Below are 21422 nucleotides of genomic sequence, written 5' to 3'. Positions count from 1 at the left end.
GGCCCCCAAAATCTTTCGTATATCCCACAGAATGTTAGATTGGTCTGCAGGCTGGATTAATTTAGCCTCGCCTATGACAGCGAGATATTGCTAAGCTGTCTAAGGTCGGGATTTCAGACTAGAAAATTTCCCCTCAGTAAGTTACATACTCCCTAGTCTCAATCACTGATAGTACCATATGAATACAGAGTAGTCCTGTTAAGAACGCAATGCCAGAGGCTGAATTTTACGTCCTTCTGTAATTGCCCACAAGACGAATCACCTAATTTTATTAGCAATCAATATTCAATGAAACCTTTGTACATTCCATATTTGCTCCTCCCTCACTGCGACATTCCCTAGTTCGGTGTATTGTCACCGGCGGACCGCTCGTTGCAGATTGATTTCGAATTGATTCACTATTCCACAATGGTCCTAGTGGCAGGCTCGCTGCTACGTTGGTGGAGCCTGGACTTATGGGGCGGGCCGCGACGGACGGGAGGATTCCGATACTACTCCACCTGGGCAGAGTTTTCACTCTGTTACAGTATGTCTTCCCGGGTGTACCAACCTGGTCCAACGGGATACTTCAGTGTAATATTACTCGTGGGCCGTGGCAATTACGGAATCCGATCTACGGTCGATCTTTAACTAACTGTCAGTGAAGGGAGCAGCCTATAAGAGATTCGCGTAAGGGACTAGGATGGGGATGCCCTTGGCGAGAGACCTATGGCATATTCAGATGGGTGTAATTGCTCAGGTGGCTAAATGGTGTAAGGTTGCCAAGGGGGACCTTTTGCTTCCGTGAATCTACTGAAACTTGTTTTGAAGATACCGAGGCTGTGTCTAGGTATTAAATACAGAAAAATATGAGTTATCAAAGTGAGAGATTTATAGAGGTGCAACATAAGTATTTGACCTCAGGGACCTCGACCTAGAACCCACTTTCTCGTCCTGCCCAGGTGCCAGGGTGGAAATTTCCAGAATTTGATCCAATTGAATATAGTAATCAACTAGCTAGTTGATATGGAGAGCCCTCAGGTCAAAAGTAGATTCCAAAGTATTCGAGATCAAATACTGACGCGACACCACTGTATTCACTCGGAGACCCAACGCACTTCCAAGTCTCTAGGGCTCCGCAATGCGTCAAAAGTCCCGCGCAGTAGACAGCATCAGCACTAGTCAATAAAAGAAGTCCACCTGCTCGCCAATTTCTCTTGCTGTAGGTCAAACCGGATTGGGCTTGGTCTTCAATGTCCCTGCTTATGCGCATATACTAGATCTGCTGGTAGACTAGAGCCTGCCTTTTTATGCCCCACGTTACAGGTATTTCATCTGGCATATATGATAGCGGCAGATGGGGGGCCGAATCTATTTCTTTTAGAACTCTTTCTAGTGTAATACGTGGCGCTGGATGGGGTATGTATGCCCAGCTTTGATGAGCTCGCATAAGAGCAGAGGCTAAGAGTATTTCTCCGGGTGACTGAAAAGACATTCATAGTAAGACTATTGGCTTTTGGTGTCCGCTCGAAAACACTTGTTTGCATATAACTTAGTAAGTCTTCCAGCAAGACGACCTGAACTTATCTCCTGCACGAGCTTACTCTCCAATTCCAATACATAAAGATCCAGGAACATGCAAAGTCTCACCTCACATTATTTGATCTTAATCCAATAATTATGTCCCTGCCGCATGCAACGATTCCGACGAACCTACGCCGTCGCGCGTTTCGACGCTCATGTGACCGGTGTCATGCACAAAAGCTCAAATGTACCGGTAGCAATGCCAATTTAGTCCGTGCTCAGTGTCAACGTTGTCAACAAGCCGGATTAAGGTGTGTGTACAGCGAAAGGCTACCCAAGCGCAATTTACATAAAGAAGCCGCAGCTGGAACTACAAGAGCCACAGAAACCTCACAACCGATGACCGCGACATCTTCTACGGTCTTCTCATCATTGGCAGAGACTCCTCCACCTTACTGCTCACCACCTACGCATATTGGCACCTCGGCACTCAAGGAAACATTATCAGAACCATCAGCGGCAACCCTGCAATTCTATGATACATCAATCAACTTTGATGATCCCGAGTCGTTTCCCGGCGGCTGGCCTCAGCCAAATACATTTCGCGACGATGCCAACAGCAATGAATCTTCGGGGATACCAGATCTAGGCTACGACTTTGAAGGCCCTTTGGATGCAACGGCGCCTGTCTCGCCATCGCTGTTTGACCTCGAAGTAGAGGGGAACTCGTCATCCGGACAATCCAACACAAGCAACACGCAACGAGACCTTTTCGAAAGTCTGTCGGATGTGTCACAGGACCTAGAGGTAATACTCCACGGGGTGACTGTGGAATGGCCCAAGCAAAAAATTTTAAGCTGTGAGATTTTCAATTCTGCCTGTTTACTGCCTCTTGATTGTCGCTAAAGCTTCTTCCTAGACCCGATAGGGGACTTTTTGAATGCCTTTGGTAGATTGCTACTACATCTTCAAGAACGTGTGATCACGAGCAGCAATAGCAGCATGTTAGATGGGTGTCTGCAAACCAAGAACTTGTTCATGGCGGTGCATTGCTACATGTTGTCTGTCAAAATCATGACATCACTTTCCCAGCTGCTACTATCCGAGGTGATGAAAGCCCAACCTTGTGGACAAAAGCAAAGCACACGAATGGATTGGTACTGGTCTGGCTCAACCACTAGAAATGACAATGGAAGAGCCGAAGCACTTCCCTCGTTTCACTCTAATCTTCATATCGGCGAGCTCATTTCACATCTCGACCCATTCATGCACGCCTTATCTTCTGCATGCACGACATTGCGTGTAAGCCTTCGACTATTGAGTGAGATTGAGACTGCTTTGGGGATAGCACAGGAGCACGGGGCTGCGGCATCTATTCGTCTAGTAAGTGGGACCGATAACCACCAGTCTTTTCTTCCCTTGCATACATCAGCAATGCGCTGACCGGGAGAGGGGGAATAGGTCCTATCAGATATGCCAAGCACATCGTGGCAAATCCTTGGCGCTGAAAATAAAACCATAACGCCGGCCTCTCGTCTCCTATCTGTGCTTTGGAGTGACGAAGCCGGAGACGAAGAGCCCAAGTCAACAAAGGCCTCAGGGAAGACGATAAATGTGTTGCGACGTTGCTATAAGGAAATATTCGCATTAGCGAAGAAACACAATATTGCTTAGTACCGTACCTGTTTGAGTAACTATAGATTGTCGGAGATGGTGCATCCCCCCTCTATGGAAATTGAAGGTAGCATAGCCCCGCTCGCCTTTCCCTGTCAGTGGACGCCACTCGTTGTAGACTGCGACATTACCCTGAGAAAGCCCCTGCTTTTTTTTATACCCAGCGCTATATTGAAGAAACTAGATCGGGCCATCACATAGCCTCCATATGTACTTATTACATGGTCTTCTGCACTTACGTTTCTATACCAATCCCACTACCAATTTCCCAGATCCAGCGCTCGCCATCTCAATTTGAGATCATCAAACAGCATATAATGGCTCGGAATCAGGCTGTTGAGGCATTACGTGTGATATCACTGGCGGCCTTGCAGGTTTTTCACGTCTTTTGAGTATTTTAAGCATTGGGGCCCCGTGGAAAAGAACTTGGAAAGATTATTAGAAAGTAATAAAAATTTTACATGTGCCCCGTAGACTTACCAGTGATACTAGCTGCATGTGAAGAGTAATTTATAGAATTGGTGGCTAGCATTTTCCCTTGGCGTTTCTCTCCAAAGCTTTACTGTAACGCCAAAAATGGCCAAGGCTAGGGGGTCGCGATAGACGGGTCGTCGTATTACGGCTGGAACCGAGGTGGCGGCCGCAACGGAAGGAGATCACACCGTTAGCCCCCACTTGTTTGCGCTAGTAAGGTCTTGTATTCTACGGAGTAAAGCGAGGGTAATTGAAATGATGAATTACTTGGAGACATTGATCACTGACGGATGGATTCACGTCGGAATATTCTCATACACTTAGACCGAGATGGACCGATATGACCGATGCTCTTATCGTTTCTTCGCGCGAGACTGTTCTCTCCAGTCCCACGGGTAGTTAGTACAATATAGTACTTATGTGAAACCGTTGACGACGCCCATTCGCCTGGTTTTTTTTTGACATGAATGGCTGCTTCGTATGTTATAGTTCATACTCCCCACGGAGCACATTGATTAACATGCACATTGTTGGGATCGAGGGTGTTAGGTAAACCATGTTTGTCGCCCGGTCTTCCAGCTGGTTGTTTGTCTTTTTATTTGCATTTGCCCAGCTTCGCGCAGACAGCCAATAAAGAGCGTATCTCCTGCCCCCTCTTGCTTTCATCATATATGCAGTGAGATCCGATTGATACCACCGGAGTGTGGGCCAAATTAGTTACACTCTCCATTGGCCGCAAAATATTGAAGCCTTTTGGGGTTTTTTTGGCCCCCAGGAAAATATGCAAAACTAATGTGTAGTATAGGGGGGTGTGGGTTGTGTTCAAAACCTGCCCAGTCAATATGGAGTATAGGTAAATTACAACCACAATACTAGTGAGATCTAGCAGTGGGGCCAGTTCAATGCATCTTGTGCGTCGTAAATAAGCCCAGACACGCTAATACCGCAACACTTCCGGTAACAAAGAAAAGCAAAATTAAAGACGTCGCCAATTTCCCCTGATCCCCATCCATCAATCTGACTTCAGGCTAGCGGACCTTAACGAAACAACGAGAGCGAGATCATTCATACACCAAAACACAGGTACTATAGAAGCGCCGCGCAGTAGAGATTCACACCGCCCCTTGAAGCAAAAGTCGGAAGGAATTGCGCGATGTCAGAACCTCTACCCCCTAAAGAAGGGGAACCAAGGCCACAGAAGGAAGAAAGTCAAAATGACACGCTCGAAGCGACTGAGTCCAAGTCCCAGCACATCACAGGCCTCAAGCTCGGGCTGGTGGTTGCTTCAGTTACTTTCGTAGCATTTTTGATGCTCCTTGATATGTCCATTATCGTCACGGTAAGATGGTGGCTACCTCAGAACAGAGCGCAGCACAGTCAATTGACTCCAGCCACAGGCAATCCCACATATCACAAGCGAGTTCCACTCTCTGAACGATGTAGGGTGGTACGGCAGTGCTTATCTTCTGGCTAAGTATGGCTCTGTTCTCCTTGACCTTGTTCATTGTACGAACAGATTAGCTAACATCATATTTAGCTGTGCTCTCCAGCCCCTGGCCGGTAAATTGTATACACTCTTGGGCTTGAAGTACACTTTCTTTGCCTTCCTCTGTATTTTTGAACTAGGCTCGGTGCTATGCGGTGCCGCAAGATCTTCCACCATGTTGATTGTTGGGCGGGCCGTTGCTGGAATGGGAGGCTCAGGTCTTGTCAACGGAGCCCTCACAATCCTCTCAACAGCTGCTCCTAAGCACAAGCAACCAGGTAAGGGAACCGATTTTTGGAAGTCTGCTGGGTGCCGTGTACACGCTGACCTCGCATATGAAGTTTTGATTGGAGTGATGATGGGTCGTATGTCATCTCAAGATCTGATGTACCCCAAACGAACGGTTCGTCGTCTGACAATATGTTTTCAGTTAGTCAGATTGCCATTGTCTGTGGACCACTGCTCGGAGGTGCTTTCACTCAACACGCCACTTGGCGATGGTGTATGTTGACCTTTGGCCTTTTTATGATTGTTGTCCATGTTCTCACTTGGAATTCAGGCTTTTATATCAATCTCCCCATCGGCGCTGTCGCTGCATTCCTCCTTCTCGTCATCACCATACCCGACCGAATTTCATCCACGGACAGCGAACTCTCGACCGACAAACCAATGGCCAACATAAAATCCACACTTCGCAAACTGGACCTTGTAGGCTTTGTGGTCTTTGCAGCCTTCGCAACCATGATTTCCCTCGCACTAGAATGGGGAGGGTCGACCTACACCTGGCGAAGTTCCGTCATCATCGGCCTGTTCTGTGGCGGAGGGTTTGCTCTGATTGCGTTCGTGCTATGGGAGCGTCATGTTGGCGATGCTGTTGCCATGATTCCTGGCTCAGTGGCTGGTAAACGACAAGTGTGGTGCTCTTGTTTATTTATGGGCTTTTTCTCTGGCTCCTTGCTTGTCTTTTCCTACTATCTACCGATCTACTTCCAGGCTGTGAAGGATGTTTCTCCCACACTGAGTGGTGTGTACATGTTGCCTGGAATTCTTGGACAAGTCATTATGGCTATGGTTTCTGGCTTCGCAAGTAAGTGAAACTCGCGTACACATTTTTCTCCACCCCGTCCATTTCTATGGCTCCTTTCTTGCCACAACCGTCTGACATCGGGCTTGGATATCGTGTATACTGACATATGACGCACCAGTTGGAAAGACAGGATACTATTTGCCTTGGGCCCTAGGCAGCGCTGTTCTCGTCGCCATAGGCGCAGGTCTGGTATCCACCTTCCAGCCCCATACATCAACTGTGAAATGGGTCATGTACCAATTTATCGCGGGCTTCGGTCGTGGTTGTGGCATGCAAACGGTAAGCTATGAAACCTTTGATCATCTCTCACGCTTTCGGCTTTGTATCAAAGCAAGAAGAGCATGCAACCGCTAGACGCTGACATCAATACTCAATGGCCAGCCTATCATCGCCATCCAAAGCACGCTTTCGCCCGAACAAGGTGCCCTCGGAATTTCTCTCGCCGTGTTTGGACAGACGTTTGGAGGATCGCTCTTCCTGGACTTTGCTAACCTTGTCTTTGGGTCCGGTTTGAGAACTGGCCTGAGCAAGTATGCGCCCACTGTCGACACGCAGGCCGTGACGGCAGCAGGGGCGACTGGCTTCAGAGATGTGGTCAGCAAGAATAACCTTCTAGGGGTTGTAAAAGCTTACAGTCTCGCCGTTGATCATACTTTTTACTTAGCAGTGGGAGCTACGGCGTGCACGTTTGTGTTTGCCTTTGGAATGGGATGGCGGAAGATTGCAACCAAAAACGACACCCGGGCTGTGCCTGAGACTGATGCTTGACCGCGTTGCTAGATAGACACATTACCGTGCCTCCACAAAGAATCTCCACATACTTAATTAATGTCGATTTCAAAGATTCTATATGTCATTGCCCGCGACCCATGTCTAGTCTAAGTCCATCTCAAGGTTCTAGTCACCGTGGCTAGATTGGCAACATATAACTATGTTGAGATTCATAGTTAGTTAGTTACGGCATCTGACAATGGATGATTGATGTTTCAGGCATCAATCCTGATACCTCAGGAATGAATCAGATCAACATTCAACCTACTCAGTAAGTTATAGCTTGAACAAAGCTTTCACTCATTAAATAATTATGAGGGATCAGACCTAAACACTCTCTGGAAAAGGACCATCTCTTTATATATTCTTCTTCCCTACTACTTGCATCGTAAATTTCAACAACATATAAACATGAGATACCCTTTCTGGCCGTTCACTCTACCACCTGCCTGTCTCATTGCATTGTGCTTTTGAAAATTATGACAATAACAACCAATGAGAAAAAATATGATCCTCCTGCAATGAATCCACTGGAGGGGGTACGGAGCTTGGAATGCTCCTAAGATTCCGACCTAATCAGCGTCGAGCCCGATCAGTAGCTGCAGCACTCGGCCTCAGTGCATTGTTAGGAACAGGGACTGTCCTGGTTCCGCCTGACGGGGAGACACTTCGAGAAGGGGCTGAAGATGCCGGGGCAGAACGGTTGTGCGCCATGTGCGCCTTGACCAGGTGACCGGCGGCTAGGGCAGCACATAGCGAGAGCTCCCCAGCCAAAACAGCGCTTCCGATGATGCGCGCAAGTTGACGTGCATTCTCACCGGGAGTGGTCGGGTGTGATCCGCGGACACCAAGCATGTCAAGCATTGCGCCCTGGGGCTCCAGAATCGTACCACCGCCCAACGTTCCAACCTCAATAGACGGCATGGAGACGGAGATTTGAAGCGATCCGCGAAGACTAAACAGGATTAGTGAATGTTTCCAAGTAAGCGGCCGCTTTCAACTTACTTGTTCATGAGAGTGATGCAGTTAGCGCTCTCCACAACTTGCGCCGGATCCTGACCTGTGGCAATGAAAATGGCTGCCGCAAGATTGGCAGCTTGGGCGTTGAAGCCGCCAACTGAGCCAGCCATAGCGGACCCAATCAGATTTTTCGATATGTTGAGCTGAACCATGCTATCCACATCGCTCTTTAAGACATCCCTGACAACGTTCGCCGGTATGATGGCTTCGGCCACAATGCCCTTGCCCCGTCCATCGATCCAATTCAAAGCTGAAGGTTTCTTATCCGTACAGTAATTTCCTGATAGGGTAATAATATTCATATCGCTGAAACCTGCCTCTGTCGCCATAACATTCAGTGCATGCTCCACGCCCTTAGAAATCATATTCATTCCCATAGCGTCGCCAGTAGTAGTCTTAAATCGAATATATAAGTGAGTACCGGCGATAGTTGTCCGCATACTTTGTAAGCGCGCAAATCTGCTGGTTGAATTGAAGGCTTCTTTCATTACGGTCTGGCCGACGTCCGAATCGAGCCAGATCTTAGCAGCACCAGCTCGTTCAAGGACATCAAACTTCACACACGGGCCTCGTGTCATACCGTCGCCAGTCAGGACTGTCACGGCACCGCCACCGAGGTTGATTGCCTTACTGCCACGGCTAGCACTAGCGACGAGGACGCCCTCGGTGGTTGCCATAGGAATGAAATAACTCTTGCCGTCGATAACAATAGGACCGGCGACGCCAACAGGGACTGGCATATAGCCAATAACGTTCTCGCAACATGCACCGAGCACGCGTTCCCAGGCGTAGTTTTCGTACGGCAGCTTCGAGTGCTCCAGCATACTTGTAAGCTCTGCGGTAGCCGGTGTCCTCGAAATGATAGAGCGGCGAACCTTGACGGCACGAGTGCAGTCTTTGAGACTCTTCTCTAGGGCATACCCGGGAACCTTTCCCCGCAAAGACAAGGCAACGACATCCTCATCGTTCAACTCGCTGATTGTGTTCTGCTTCAGCAAATTGTCCAGTTCGATTTGTGTGCGAGACACGGGAAGTTCACTAGTGGCTGTCTTTCCTTCTGCTCGCTTAGTGACCTTTAGAGATGCTTTAATTAAGACTAATGAGGCATCACTGTCACTGTCGGTGGTGGTAGGAGTGAACACTCTGGTCTGAGGAGCTTGGAGACTTGATTGAATCTGAGGGGTCTGGTTCTGGGCAGCGTTGAAGCTTTCGGCCTGGTCAAGCTCAACTGGATCAACTGGGTGACTCGGGAGATTAGGATCTTTGATTCCCAGTCTGGCGGCCTTGAACAGATAGCTGTTCAGAGCGACACTTAGGGCAAGTGCCACAAACACCCATTTGGAGAGGACGGGATCTTCCAGGCTGGTGAGCAGGCTACCGACCATTTTTCCACCAACTCCATACTCGTGTAGCTGCGAGGTACCACGGTGAATGGAAGGATACTCTAGTTCGTACTTGATGGGGGCGAGGACAGTGACCATAGTCGATTGACCGCGCCCTCTTGCCTGGAAAAGTAGTTCATCTAGTCCACTTCCAGCTACCTTGAAGGGCTCAAGCGGGGGTTTAATGGCCGATCCGCTCAGACTTTCGGTCCAAGATGATATACTGGACAACGATCCACTAGAAGAGGCTTGGAAAAGGGTGGAGCCGATGTTGACGAGGTTGACGATAAGGAAACCAACGACCATCCAGAATTTGAACTTCGGAACACTGCTGCCTTTCATATCATTGCCAAACAGATATGTACGTGCACTGTCTTGGGCATCATTGCTGGTCGCGACACTCTCCGCCGTCCGCTGACTGAGACCCTCATCTTCCAACGCGTACCGCATGTTGATATGACGTTTGAGGCGGTTTACCTCGAGCTTGATAGACAGAATCGCAGTGTAGAATGTAAACAGCAGCAGACAGTCAAAGAACAGGATCAATGCAGCTAGAACACAGAAGTGCTGTAGCCCACCTTGGATGCCTAAGACAGCACCGATAACTAGGAGCAGGATCTCGACCACGTAGTGGCACACGATATTGTAACCCTTCTCCCGAATGGCGCTTCGTACGGCGTAATTGATGGTACTTTCAGCAATGGCTGTCACGCTACCCTGGTCAGACTGTATCTTCTGGGGCTTTCGGTGCTGCACAGCATAGGACAAAACAGCCCTGGTCAGAGTGATGCTCTTCTCAAAGCCAACGATCACCACCAAGAAGGGGAGGCCTTCGGATAGCAACCTCATGCTCATCGGAACCCCTAGTCTTATGGCCACGTCGAGACCGAGGAGAAAGGCAAATGTTGACGACAAAAGGACGCTTGTAGCCAGCCAAACCTTCGATCCCAATTTTTTCATGCTGAGGAAGAGTGAGACGAAAGTCAAGTGCATTGATATATAACCTAGCACCATGACAACCACGTCGAGCGTTTGAGCGCTCTTGATAAGATCAAGAGACTCTGTCCAGGTATCGTGCACCCATTGAGCAAGGCTGCGTTTTGTGTGAGCCCTGGCAGCCTTCATGATCCACATCTGGCGTTCCATCTCGATCAATTGCGTCTCCTGCAATTTCAGGTCGGCACTGTTGTTGGGGATTTCTTGAACAGCAGCCACGAGTTCCGGCGCGCTGCTGTATTCCACAGAGAAGGCGAAAACTTTATCTTTCGAATAGGCGGTTAAAGGGCTCGACGTTGAGGGAAGGTCAATCACAGATAGGTTCACAGGGAGGGGAGCAAGGAATGGTGAGGCTGCTTGAGATGCAACCCCATATGACCCCGGGAATACCAAGGTCATTAGTGCTTGATGGTTGAAATCTCCGAGAACATCTGCATCCCCGTCGAAGCTCTGCCACTTCCAGCCATTCTGTGGGCCGGTGATCAAGCTTCGACTTCCTTCGACCAAAGAGCCCCATTCTGCTTTATCAACGTTTGCGGGGCCATGGAAGAAGCTGTCTTTGAGTAGTCCAACGTATGTGGTACTAGCTAGAATAGCTATGGTGCAAACGGTATGGATCGGGTGTAGACACGCCGTTTTGGATAGAAATTGGAGTGTGGAGGTCAATGCCCGATTTCCCGAGCGTAGAGGGTGCTGCTGATTCATTGATTCCCTACCGCGAAAGCGAGAGGGTAGCAACGAAGCGACCATGCTGAAAGGTCTGTGCTACAGCTTGGAGTGGTACCTATAGCTAGGTAGTCTCTGAGAAAAGAATCTAGTCAGCTCTGCAAATGGGGACGGAAAAGCACTTCAATTGGGAATTAGGGCTTGAGATAAAGTGCATACCTCCAAAATCGAATGAGCAACCTAATCGGTTAGGCGCCTAGGTATAATCTGCCGTCGTAGATTGGAGGAAGGTTGTTCGGCCCAAGGGGTTGGGAGGGACAACTGAACAGTTCCTAGGTACGGGAAATGAGTAGAAGAAAATAACAAATGGCGCGCGCCCCTGAGGCTGAGGCAGCGGAAAGATTCGCTTCCTTATCCCTGCATCTGGTCCACCTTTATGAATGGATTTATGACCGGTGTCAACTGCTGCCTAGGGTATAATTGGTAAGGGGTACCAAGCAAAGGATAGTAGGACCAATTGCACTGAAAACTAGTATTTGTGCTCATAACTATGCTCAGTTTCCAAGGTTTTTATGCATAAATTTATCCTTTATTCGAGAAAAAAGAATTCTGGGGACACCAATCAATTGCCCTGATACCTAGGAATGTGAACTTCCAAGATTGTTCCGAAAGTAGGCCAAATGACCAATAAGACAGAACACTACCTAGGTATAGTTATTTTGTCATGCCTAGATCCGACATACAAAGGAGCGTCCTCTTACATAGACGTCCTGTTAGACGTTTCTAATCTGACTCGTATTGTGGTCCTTTTTTGGTGGGGCGGCAAGCTGCATCGATCACGCCCGGACGAGGCCACTTCGTGAGGAATGGAAATATATTGTGCCTACGGAGTAATGCACCACGAAACACATTCTTCTCGAAACGACTACTTACGCAGGGATGTATGGGTATTATTCTGTCCACGAAAAGCCAGTGTCAACCCCCCCCCCCCCCCGGTATCATTTATCTCAGTAAACAGCAACCTGAACAAGATACCCAGGTAGACAAGAAGTCAGTTTGGAGTATAGTGTATAGACTCGGGAACATTTTGTGTGGACCTCCGTACGTGTCTCTCAAATCGGCGTCTCTCGGTCTTTGGATACCTTCGGAGTTACACGGGGCTTTGTTGCCAAGGCTTCAATATTCGGCGCATGGATTTTCTTTGTGCATGGGTCTGAGTGGGGTGCCGTAAGGTATGGTATTGCTCCCGATTGGGAGTTCTGACAGATGATCATGCCGCCTTCCGAAGTAGAAAAAAGAGGAAAGGGTCACATGCTCATGATGATCGTTTGCTCGCGATGAATTGCGCTTCCTGCATATATTTTGTTTGCTTGTCTTAGTCAACCGATAATGCAAATTTTGGGGATTGTGTATTGTTGGAAATTGAATTACCAACTGCTTACAGGACCCACCCTGCGCTCAGGCCCTCAACAAACCTTGGGACAGGATTACCCACTAAGCCTTTCCAAGCTTTTCCAAGGCTTTTGGATTCGTTTGGTTTGATAGCTCGTATGCGTATTTCGCATCTGTGTACGGAGTATCGGATTCTGACAGCCTCCATTATACCCGAAAACTACCTGGCCGGCCTGACCTGTTTCGTCTTGTTCGACGGTTTCCCATCGGCGTTTTGACTCGGGATTATCGTGACGACAGACAATGCCTCCCGAACCGGTACCTCTAAGGTATTGCCCCGAGCATAGCATGGTGGTCCGGGGTTTCCCATGGGCACAGAGCGAATATCGTGTCACGTCCAAGATGAAAACAAACCCCGAACTATGAATCACGTGTCGGGGGCAGCTTATGCATCTATAGCTATGCCAGGGACCTGTAGACTGTTGGAAGACTATCAACGGTTTTATCACCAGGGCGACTGATATATCAGTCAATGAAACAACGTTGGAATGAACAATACCCCCGCCGTAACCGCAACCGCAACCGCAACCGCAACCGCAATGGCAGGCTCGGCTTGCTCTAACACATCCACGCCCATTGCCATAGTTGGAATGGGATGTCGATTTGCTGGAGATGCAACGAGTCCACAGAAGCTTTGGGAAATGGTTGAAAGAGGAGGCAGTGCCTGGTCTAAGGTCCCCTCCTCGCGATTCAATGTGAGAGGAGTATACCACCCGAATGGCGAAAGGGTCGGGTCCGTGAGTATCTAACATGCATGCATTTATATCTTGTTTTGAATATTTGACACAAGATTTGAGCATCACTGAAGCTTGGTTACTGACTCCAAGGATGACTGGATAGACCCACGTAAAGGGTGGACACTTCATCGACGAGGATCCTGCTTTATTTGACGCCGCGTTCTTCAACATGACCACAGAGGTCGCCAGCGTATGATTATTTCAATTGATCTAACCCGGGACCCAGAGATCTAATATTGGACAGTGCATGGATCCGCAGTATCGGCTTATGCTTGAGGTGGTCTACGAATCGCTGGAGAGTGGTATGTAGTGTGGGTCATCCTCACTGTAAGCAAACGTCACTGACCATCATCCAGCCGGTATCACCATCGATGGTATGGCAGGCTCTAATACGTCGGTGTTTGGGGGTGTCATGTACCACGACTATCAGGATTCGCTCAATCGTGACCCCGAGACAGTTCCGCGTTATTTCATAACTGGCAACTCAGGAACAATGCTTTCGAACCGGATATCACACTTCTACGACTTACGTGGTCCCAGCGTGACGGTTGACACGGCCTGTTCGACGACATTGACCGCACTGCACTTGGCGTGCCAGAGCTTACGTACTGGGGAGTCAGATACAGCCATCGTTATCGGTGCAAATCTTCTGCTCAATCCCGATGTTTTTGTTACGATGTCAAACCTGGGGTGAGTTTTCCGAAGAAGATTCCAGATCGAGAGTCTTGAACTAAGCAATCCTTGTTGCTCAATGACAGATTTTTGTCCCCGGATGGTATCTCGTACTCTTTTGATCCTCGAGCGAATGGATATGGTCGCGGGGAAGGAATTGCCGCTCTGGTAATAAAGGCCCTCCCTAACGCGTTGCGAGACCAAGACCCTATCCGAGCCGTCATTCGAGAGACAGCGCTGAACCAGGATGGCAAAACACCCGCAATTACTGCGCCGAGTGATGTGGCGCAGAAAAGTCTGATCCAGGAGTGTTACGATAAGGCTGGGCTAGATATGTCGTTGACCTCGTACGTGGAGGCCCACGGAACTGGAACACCAACTGGTGACCCCCTTGAAATCTCAGCAATTTCAGCAGCTTTTAAAGGACATCCTCTGCACCTTGGCTCTGTGAAAGCAAATATTGGCCATACAGAAGCCGCCAGTGGCCTGGCCAGTATAATCAAGGTGGCCTTGGCCTTGGAGAAGGGCTTGATTCCCCCTAATGCGCGGTTCCTGCAAAAGAACAGCAAGCTGATGCTTGACCAAAAGAACATCAAGGTAAGGCTTTGCGCATTCGCAGATTCAGTTATATGTTTCAAAGGTTAATGTTTCAAAGATCCCCATGTCTGCTCAAGACTGGCCTGTGAAAGATGGGACTCGTCGCGCATCTGTCAATAACTTCGGCTTTGGTGGTTCGAATGCTCACGTCATTTTGGAATCATATGATCGCGCATCATTGGCCCTGCCAGAGGATCAAGTGCATGTCAATGGTAACTCTGAGCATGGTAGGGTTGAGGATGGTTCCAAACAGAGCCGCATATACGTTGTGCGTGCCAAGGACGAGCAAGCTTGTCGGCGAACGATAGCAAGCCTGCGAGACTACATTAAATCCGTCGCTGACATTGACGGGGAACCCTTCCTCGCCAGCCTCGCCTATACACTAGGCTCTCGCCGTTCCATTCTGCCATGGACGTCAGTGTATGTAGCAGACAGCCTTGGCGGCCTTGTTTCTGCCCTCAGCGATGAGTCCAATCAACCAAAACGAGCGAATGAGAAAGTACGGCTCGGATTTGTATTCACCGGTCAGGGGGCGCAGTGGCATGCAATGGGCAGAGAGCTGGTCAATACATTCCCAGTATTCAAACAGGCGATTCTTGAATGTGATGGCTACATCAAGCAACTGGGCGCGAGTTGGAATTTTATGGGTAAGTTGCGAGCCCGGGAAAAGTAATACTGTATCAAGCTTGAGGTACTAACATTCAATTGCACAGAGGAGCTCCACCGTGATGAGCTGACGACTCGGGTAAATGATGCCGAATACAGTCTACCACTGTCAACCGCTATCCAAATTGCACTTGTGCGTCTCCTTTGGTCATGGGGAATTCGGCCAACGGGGATAACCAGTCACTCAAGTGGAGAGGCTGCTGCTGCCTACGCAGCTGGGGCTTTATCCGCGCGGTCGGCCATTGGGATCACTTATATACGCGGTGTATTGACCACTAAGCCCAAGCCCGCATTGGCAGCCAAAGGAGGAATGATGGCGGTGGGTCTTGGTCGCAGTGAGACCAATGTTTACATTTCGCGTCTCAACCAGGAGGACGGCTGTGTGGTGGTTGGATGTATCAACAGTCAATGTAGTGTGACGGTGTCGGGAGATTTGGGTGCAATCGAGAAACTTGAAAAGTTGTTACACGCCGATGGCATCTTTACCAGGAAACTGAAAGTCACTGAAGCCTTCCATTCAAGCCACATGCGACCAATGGCAGATGCCTTTGGGGCGTCACTGAGAGATCTGTTCAACTCGGATAACAACAACGACAATCCCAATGCTGACACCTCAAAGGGTGTATTATATTCATCACCTAAGACTGGTAGTCGCATGACCGATCTTAAATTGCTATTGGATCCCACACACTGGATGGATAGTATGCTACAGCCGGTAGAGTTCGAGTCCTCACTCCGCGAGATGTGCTTTGATCCCAACACCAAAGAGAAAGCCGTCGATGTGATTATTGAAATAGGGCCTCACGGAGCGCTTGGTGGTCCAATCAACCAAGTCATGCAGGATCTGGGTCTGAAAGGAACAGATATAAACTATCTCAGTTGCCTTTCTCGCGGCAGAAGCTCGTTGGAGACAATGTATCGTGCTGCTACGGAGTTGATAAGCAAGGGTTATGGGCTCAAAATGGACGCTATAAACTTTCCTCATGGAAGAAAAGAGCCCAGAGTGAAGGTACTGAGCGATTTGCCGGCGTACCCGTGGAATCACCAAACCCGTTATTGGAGAGAGCCTCGCGGCAGTCGTGAGTCCAAACAGAGAACCCATCCGCCTCACACTTTGATAGGCTCACGGGAATCTCTCTCTCCTCATTTCGCGCCTAAATGGAAACATGTTCTCCGTCTGTCAGATATTCCATGGATACGAGATCACGTCGTTGGTTCGAGCATCATCTTTCCGGGAGCTGGCTTCATCAGCATGGCCATCGAGGGGTTTTCACAAGTCTGCCCACCAGTTGCGGGGGCTAGCATCAACTACAACTTGCGTGACGTTGAACTCGCGCAGGCTCTCATAATACCCGCTGATGCAGAAGCAGAGGTTGACCTGCGCCTAACGATCCGTTCATGTGAGGAAAGGTCCCTCGGCACAAAGAACTGGCATCAATTTTCTGTGCACTCAATTTCGGGCGAAAATAATACCTGGACAGAACACTGCACCGGATTAATACGTTCGGAGAGCGAAAGAAGCCACCTTGACTGTTCAACTGTGGAAGCCTCACGCAGGTTGAATCTAGGCTCAGATAACCGGAGCATTGATCCCAACGATCTCTGGGAGTCCTTACACGCGAATGGGATATGCCACGGACCCATTTTTCAGAACATTCAGCGAATTCAAAACAATGGACAGGGCTCGTTTTGCAGATTTTCCATTGCTGACACTGCCTCGGCTATGCCTCACTCGTACGAGAATCGACACATCGTCCATCCTACTACTCTGGACTCGGTGATCCAGGCGGCATACACGGTGTTACCCTACGCGGGAACACGTATGAAAACGGCCATGGTACCAAGGAGGCTAAGAAATGTCAAAATATCCTCTAGCCTGGCTGACTTGGAGGCTGGTGATGCTCTGGACGCACAGGCCAGCATCAAGGATCGCAACTCTCAATCCTTCTCTACCGACTTGGCAGTGTTTGATGACTATGATAGCGGTTCTTCTCCCTCGGACGGAACCCCAGTCATAGAGATTGAAGGCCTTGTTTTCCAGTCGGTTGGAAGCAGCTTCTCTGACCAAAAGTCAGACTCCAACGACACAGAAAATGCCTGCAGCTCCTGGGTTTGGGCCCCTGACATCAGCTTGGGTGACTCCACTTGGCTCAAAGAAAAGTTGAGCACTGAGGCTGAGACGAAAGAAACGGAACTCATGATGGACCTCCGAAGATGCACGATCAACTTTATACAGGAGGCTGTCACTGATTTGACAAATTCTGATATCCAACATCTGGATGGCCACCTTCAGAAGTATTTCGATTGGATGAATGTCCAATTGGACCTTGCGAGACAAAACAAGCTCAGCCCAGCCAGTTGCGACTGGCTAAGTGACGATGCTGAGCAGAAGAAATGCCTACAGGCCAGAGTCGCTGGAGAAAGCGTCAATGGCGAGATGATTTCTCGTCTAGGACCTCAGTTAATAGCAATGCTACGCCGCGAAACAGAGCCACTTGAGTTGATGATGCAAGATCAGCTGCTAAGCAGATACTACGTCAACGCAATCAAATGGAGCCGATCAAACGCACAAGCCAGCGAGCTGATCCGACTTTGCGCCCACAAGAACCCGCGTTCTCGCATTTTGGAGATTGGCGGAGGCACGGGCGGCTGCACAAAGCTTATTGTCAATGCATTGGGAAACACCAAGCCGATCGATCGTTATGACTTCACCGATGTGTCTGCCGGGTTTTTCGAGTCGGCGCGTGAGCAATTTGCGGATTGGCAAGACGTGATGACTTTCAAAAAATTGGATATTGAAAGCGATCCCGAGCAACAAGGGTTTGAATGTGCCACCTACGATGTGGTCGTGGCTTGCCAGGTCCTGCATGCAACTCGATGCATGAAACGAACACTGAGTAACGTTCGAAAATTGCTCAAGCCTGGGGGCAACTTGATTTTGGTTGAGACTACCAGGGATCAGCTCGATTTGTTCTTTACCTTCGGACTGTTGCCAGGTTGGTGGCTCAGTGAGGAGCCTGAGCGGAAGTCGACGCCATCGCTCACTACCGATCTTTGGAACACCATGTTGGACACGAGCGGTTTCAACGGTGTGGAATTGGAGGTTCGTGATTGTGAAGACGATGAGTTTTACATGATCAGCACAATGCTATCGACGGCTAGAAAAGAGAATACAACCCCGGATACAGTGGCAGAATCGGAGGTGCTTTTGCTGCACGGAGCGCTCCGACCTCCTTCATCTTGGCTGGAAAGTCTCCAGGCAGCAATTTGTGAAAAGACCAGTTCTAGCCCATCGATCAACGCTCTGGGCGAGGTAGATACCACTGGAAGGACATGCATTTTTCTTGGGGAAATGGAGTCCTCGCTCCTTGGAGAGGTGGGAAGCGAGACCTTCAAATCCATCACCGCGATGCTGAATAACTGCAACGCACTTCTCTGGGTGTCTAGAGGAGCAGCCATGAGCTCCGAGGATCCATGGAAAGCTCTACATATTGGTCTGCTGCGTACCATCCGCAACGAAAATAACGGGAAGGAATATGTATCGTTGGATCTCGATCCTTCTCGAAACGCATACACCCACGAGTCCCTGTATGCTATCTGCAATATCTTCAATGGCCGCCTCGGCGACCTTTCCGAAGACAAGGAGTTTGAATTTGCAGAGAGAAACGGCGTCATCCACGTACCGCGACTTTTCAATGACCCGCACTGGAAGGACCAAGAAGCGGTTGAGGTCACACTGCAGCCGTTCGAGCAACCCGGGCGTCGTCTGCGGATGGAGGTTGAGACGCCAGGGCTCTTAGACTCCCTGCAATTTCGAGACGACGAAGGACGTGAAGGCAAGGATCTTCCGGATGATTGGGTAGAAATCGAACCCAAAGCTTTCGGTCTCAATTTTCGGGATGTCATGGTTGCCATGGGTCAATTGGAGGCCAACCGTGTGATGGGCTTCGAATGCGCCGGAGTGATCACAAAGCTCGGTGGAGCTGCTGCCGCTAGCCAAGGCCTCAGATTAGGGGACCGCGTATGTGCACTACTGAAAGGCCATTGGGCGACCAGAACACAGACGCCGTACACTAATGTCGTCCGTATTCCGGACGAAATGGGCTTCCCAGAAGCCGCTTCGGTCCCCCTGGCTTTCACTACCGCATATATTGCGCTTTATACCACGGCAAAGCTACGACGAGGCGAAAGAGTCTTGATCCACAGTGGAGCTGGAGGCGTCGGTCAAGCAGCGATCATTTTGTCCCAGCTTGCGGGTGCCGAGGTCTTCGTCACAGCGGGAACTCAAGCCAAGCGTGACTTTGTCGGCGATAAATTCGGCATCAATCCGGATCATATCTTCTCGAGCAGGAATGACTTATTCGTCGACGGCATCAAAGCCTACACGGGCGGACTTGGCGTTCATGTCGTTCTAAACTCATTGGCAGGTCAACTCCTCCAAGCAAGCTTTGACTGCATGGCCGAATTCGGCAGATTTGTTGAGATTGGAAAAAAGGACCTGGAGCAAAACAGCAGACTTGACATGCTGCCATTCACCCGGGACGTCTCTTTCACATCAATTGATCTTCTCTCGTGGCAAAGAGCCAAAAGTGAAGAAGTATCCGAAGCGTTGAACCATGTCACAAAACTCCTCGAGACAAAAGCGATTGGCTTGATTGGTCCAATCCAGCAGCACTCCTTGTCAAACATCGAGAAGGCCTTCCGTACGATGCAGAGTGGTCAGCATGTTGGCAAAGTTGTGGTCAATGTATCTGGGGACGAACTGGTCCCAGTCGGCGATGGAGGGTTCTCGCTGAAGCTGAAGCCTGACAGTTCTTACCTAGTTGCTGGTGGGCTGGGGGGAATTGGAAAGCAGATCTGTCAGTGGCTTGTTGATCATGGCGCGAAGCACTTGATTATCCTATCGAGAAGTGCAAAGGCCAGTCCATTCATAACCAGCTTGCAAAATCAACAGTGCGCTGTCTATCTACACGCATGTGACATCTCAGATCAAGATCAGGTCACCAAGGTGCTCCGGTTGTGCGAAGAAGCACATGCACCGCCAATTCGAGGTATCATACAAGGTGCCATGGTTCTCAAGGACGCGCTTCTATCGCGAATGACATTGGATGAATTTAATGCAGCAACACGCCCAAAAGTACAGGGTAGTTGGTATCTTCACAAGATCGCACAGGATGTTGACTTCTTCGTGATGCTCTCATCCCTTGTTGGGGTCATGGGTGGGGCAGGCCAGGCCAATTACGCAGCTGCTGGTGCATTCCAGGACGCACTTGCGCACCACCGGAGAGCCCATGGCATGCCGGCTGTCACCATTGACTTGGGCATGGTCAAGTCTGTTGGATACGTGGCTGAAACTGGCCGTGGTGTGGCCGACCGGCTCGCTAGAATAGGTTACAAGCCTATGCATGAAAAGGACGTCATGGATGTGTTGGAGAAGGCAATCCTGTGTTCTTCCCCTCAATTTCCATCACCTCCCGCAGCTGTGGTTACAGGAATCAACACATCCCCGGGTGCTCACTGGACCGAGGCAAACTGGATACAGGAACAGCGGTTTGTGGGACTTAAATACCGCCAAGTCCTTCATGCAGACCAATCCTTTGTCTCTTCGCATAAAAAAGGACCAGATGGCGTGCGGGCCCAACTAAGCAGGGTCACCTCTCACGACGAGGCCATTTCTATCGTCCTCAAAGCAATGACGGAAAAGCTGATGCGAATGTTTGGTCTGGCAGAAGACGACATGTCCTCGTCCAAAAACCTGGCAGGTGTCGGCGTAGACTCACTCGTCGCCATTGAACTTCGAAACTGGATCACATCTGAAATCCATGTTGATGTGTCGATCTTTGAGCTCATGAATGGTAACACCATCGCCGGCCTCGTCGAGTTAGTTGTGGCGAAATGCAGTTAAGTTGAAGGGTTCAGTGAAGCCTTTTGTCTGGCCAAGCGGGTATAGCTCGACGGAGGTATAGTACGAAGGAGCATAGCGGCCATGGTCTGAAGCCTGAATCCAATCTGAATCGAGCCTGGGCTGAGCCTGACTATTTAATGCCTGACTTCTGGATAGCAGTAAATAGAGATACCTGAAATACCATTACAGTGGCCCTGAGAAGCAACAAAGTACACATGTGCACTCGTTCTCGAAGTCGGAAGAGTGAATGCTTTTTATACTACCAGGGAAGCTGTCTTAGCACCTCGGAGGCTTGACTGTCAAAAGTTCTCTCTTTTTCTCTCCATTATGATTC

The 21422-nt window shown here is 49.4% G+C and overlaps 4 protein-coding genes across 4 annotated transcripts; 3 read left to right on the top strand and 1 right to left on the bottom strand.

The window, feature by feature from the left end:
• Nucleotides 1-1659: 1659 nt before the first annotated feature.
• On the top strand, nt 1660-3177 carry N7455_005100 (Zn(II)2Cys6 transcription factor domain-containing protein; the record flags this gene model as incomplete). Its single annotated transcript, XM_065604954.1, has 3 exons — nt 1660-2362; nt 2423-2886; nt 2965-3177. The coding sequence occupies 3 exons, from the start codon at nt 1660-1662 to the stop codon at nt 3175-3177; spliced, it is 1380 nt and encodes a 459-aa protein (XP_065461854.1).
• A 1627-nt stretch (nt 3178-4804) lies between these two features.
• N7455_005099 (MDR family MFS transporter) lies at nt 4805-6992 on the top strand (the record flags this gene model as incomplete). The annotated part of the gene is made up of 7 exons (XM_040957585.2): nt 4805-4990; nt 5049-5125; nt 5189-5502; nt 5568-5639; nt 5697-6224; nt 6343-6503; nt 6606-6992. The coding sequence occupies 7 exons, from the start codon at nt 4805-4807 to the stop codon at nt 6990-6992; spliced, it is 1725 nt and encodes a 574-aa protein (XP_040811966.2).
• Nucleotides 6993-7571: 579 nt separating this feature from the next.
• Nucleotides 7572-11098, bottom strand: N7455_005098 (3-hydroxy-3-methylglutaryl-coenzyme A reductase; the record flags this gene model as incomplete). Its single annotated transcript, XM_040957674.2, has 2 exons — nt 7572-7950; nt 8001-11098. 2 exons carry the CDS (start codon nt 11096-11098, stop codon nt 7572-7574), a joined length of 3477 nt encoding a protein of 1158 aa, XP_040811904.2.
• A 1901-nt stretch (nt 11099-12999) lies between these two features.
• N7455_005097 (type I polyketide synthase) lies at nt 13000-21088 on the top strand (the record flags this gene model as incomplete). The annotated part of the gene is made up of 7 exons (XM_065604953.1): nt 13000-13248; nt 13352-13438; nt 13493-13550; nt 13605-13938; nt 14007-14517; nt 14576-15164; nt 15231-21088. The coding sequence occupies 7 exons, from the start codon at nt 13000-13002 to the stop codon at nt 21086-21088; spliced, it is 7686 nt and encodes a 2561-aa protein (XP_065461853.1).
• Between the last annotated feature and the right edge of the window lie 334 nt (nt 21089-21422).

Source organism: Penicillium solitum, assembly GCF_028829755.1.
Source record: "Penicillium solitum strain IBT 25940 chromosome Unknown utg000003l_segment0_segment0, whole genome shotgun sequence".
NCBI lineage: Eukaryota > Fungi > Ascomycota > Eurotiomycetes > Eurotiales > Aspergillaceae > Penicillium > Penicillium solitum.
The sequence above is the reverse complement of the archived record's forward strand: the minus strand, read 5'-3'. Positions and strand labels throughout refer to the sequence as shown.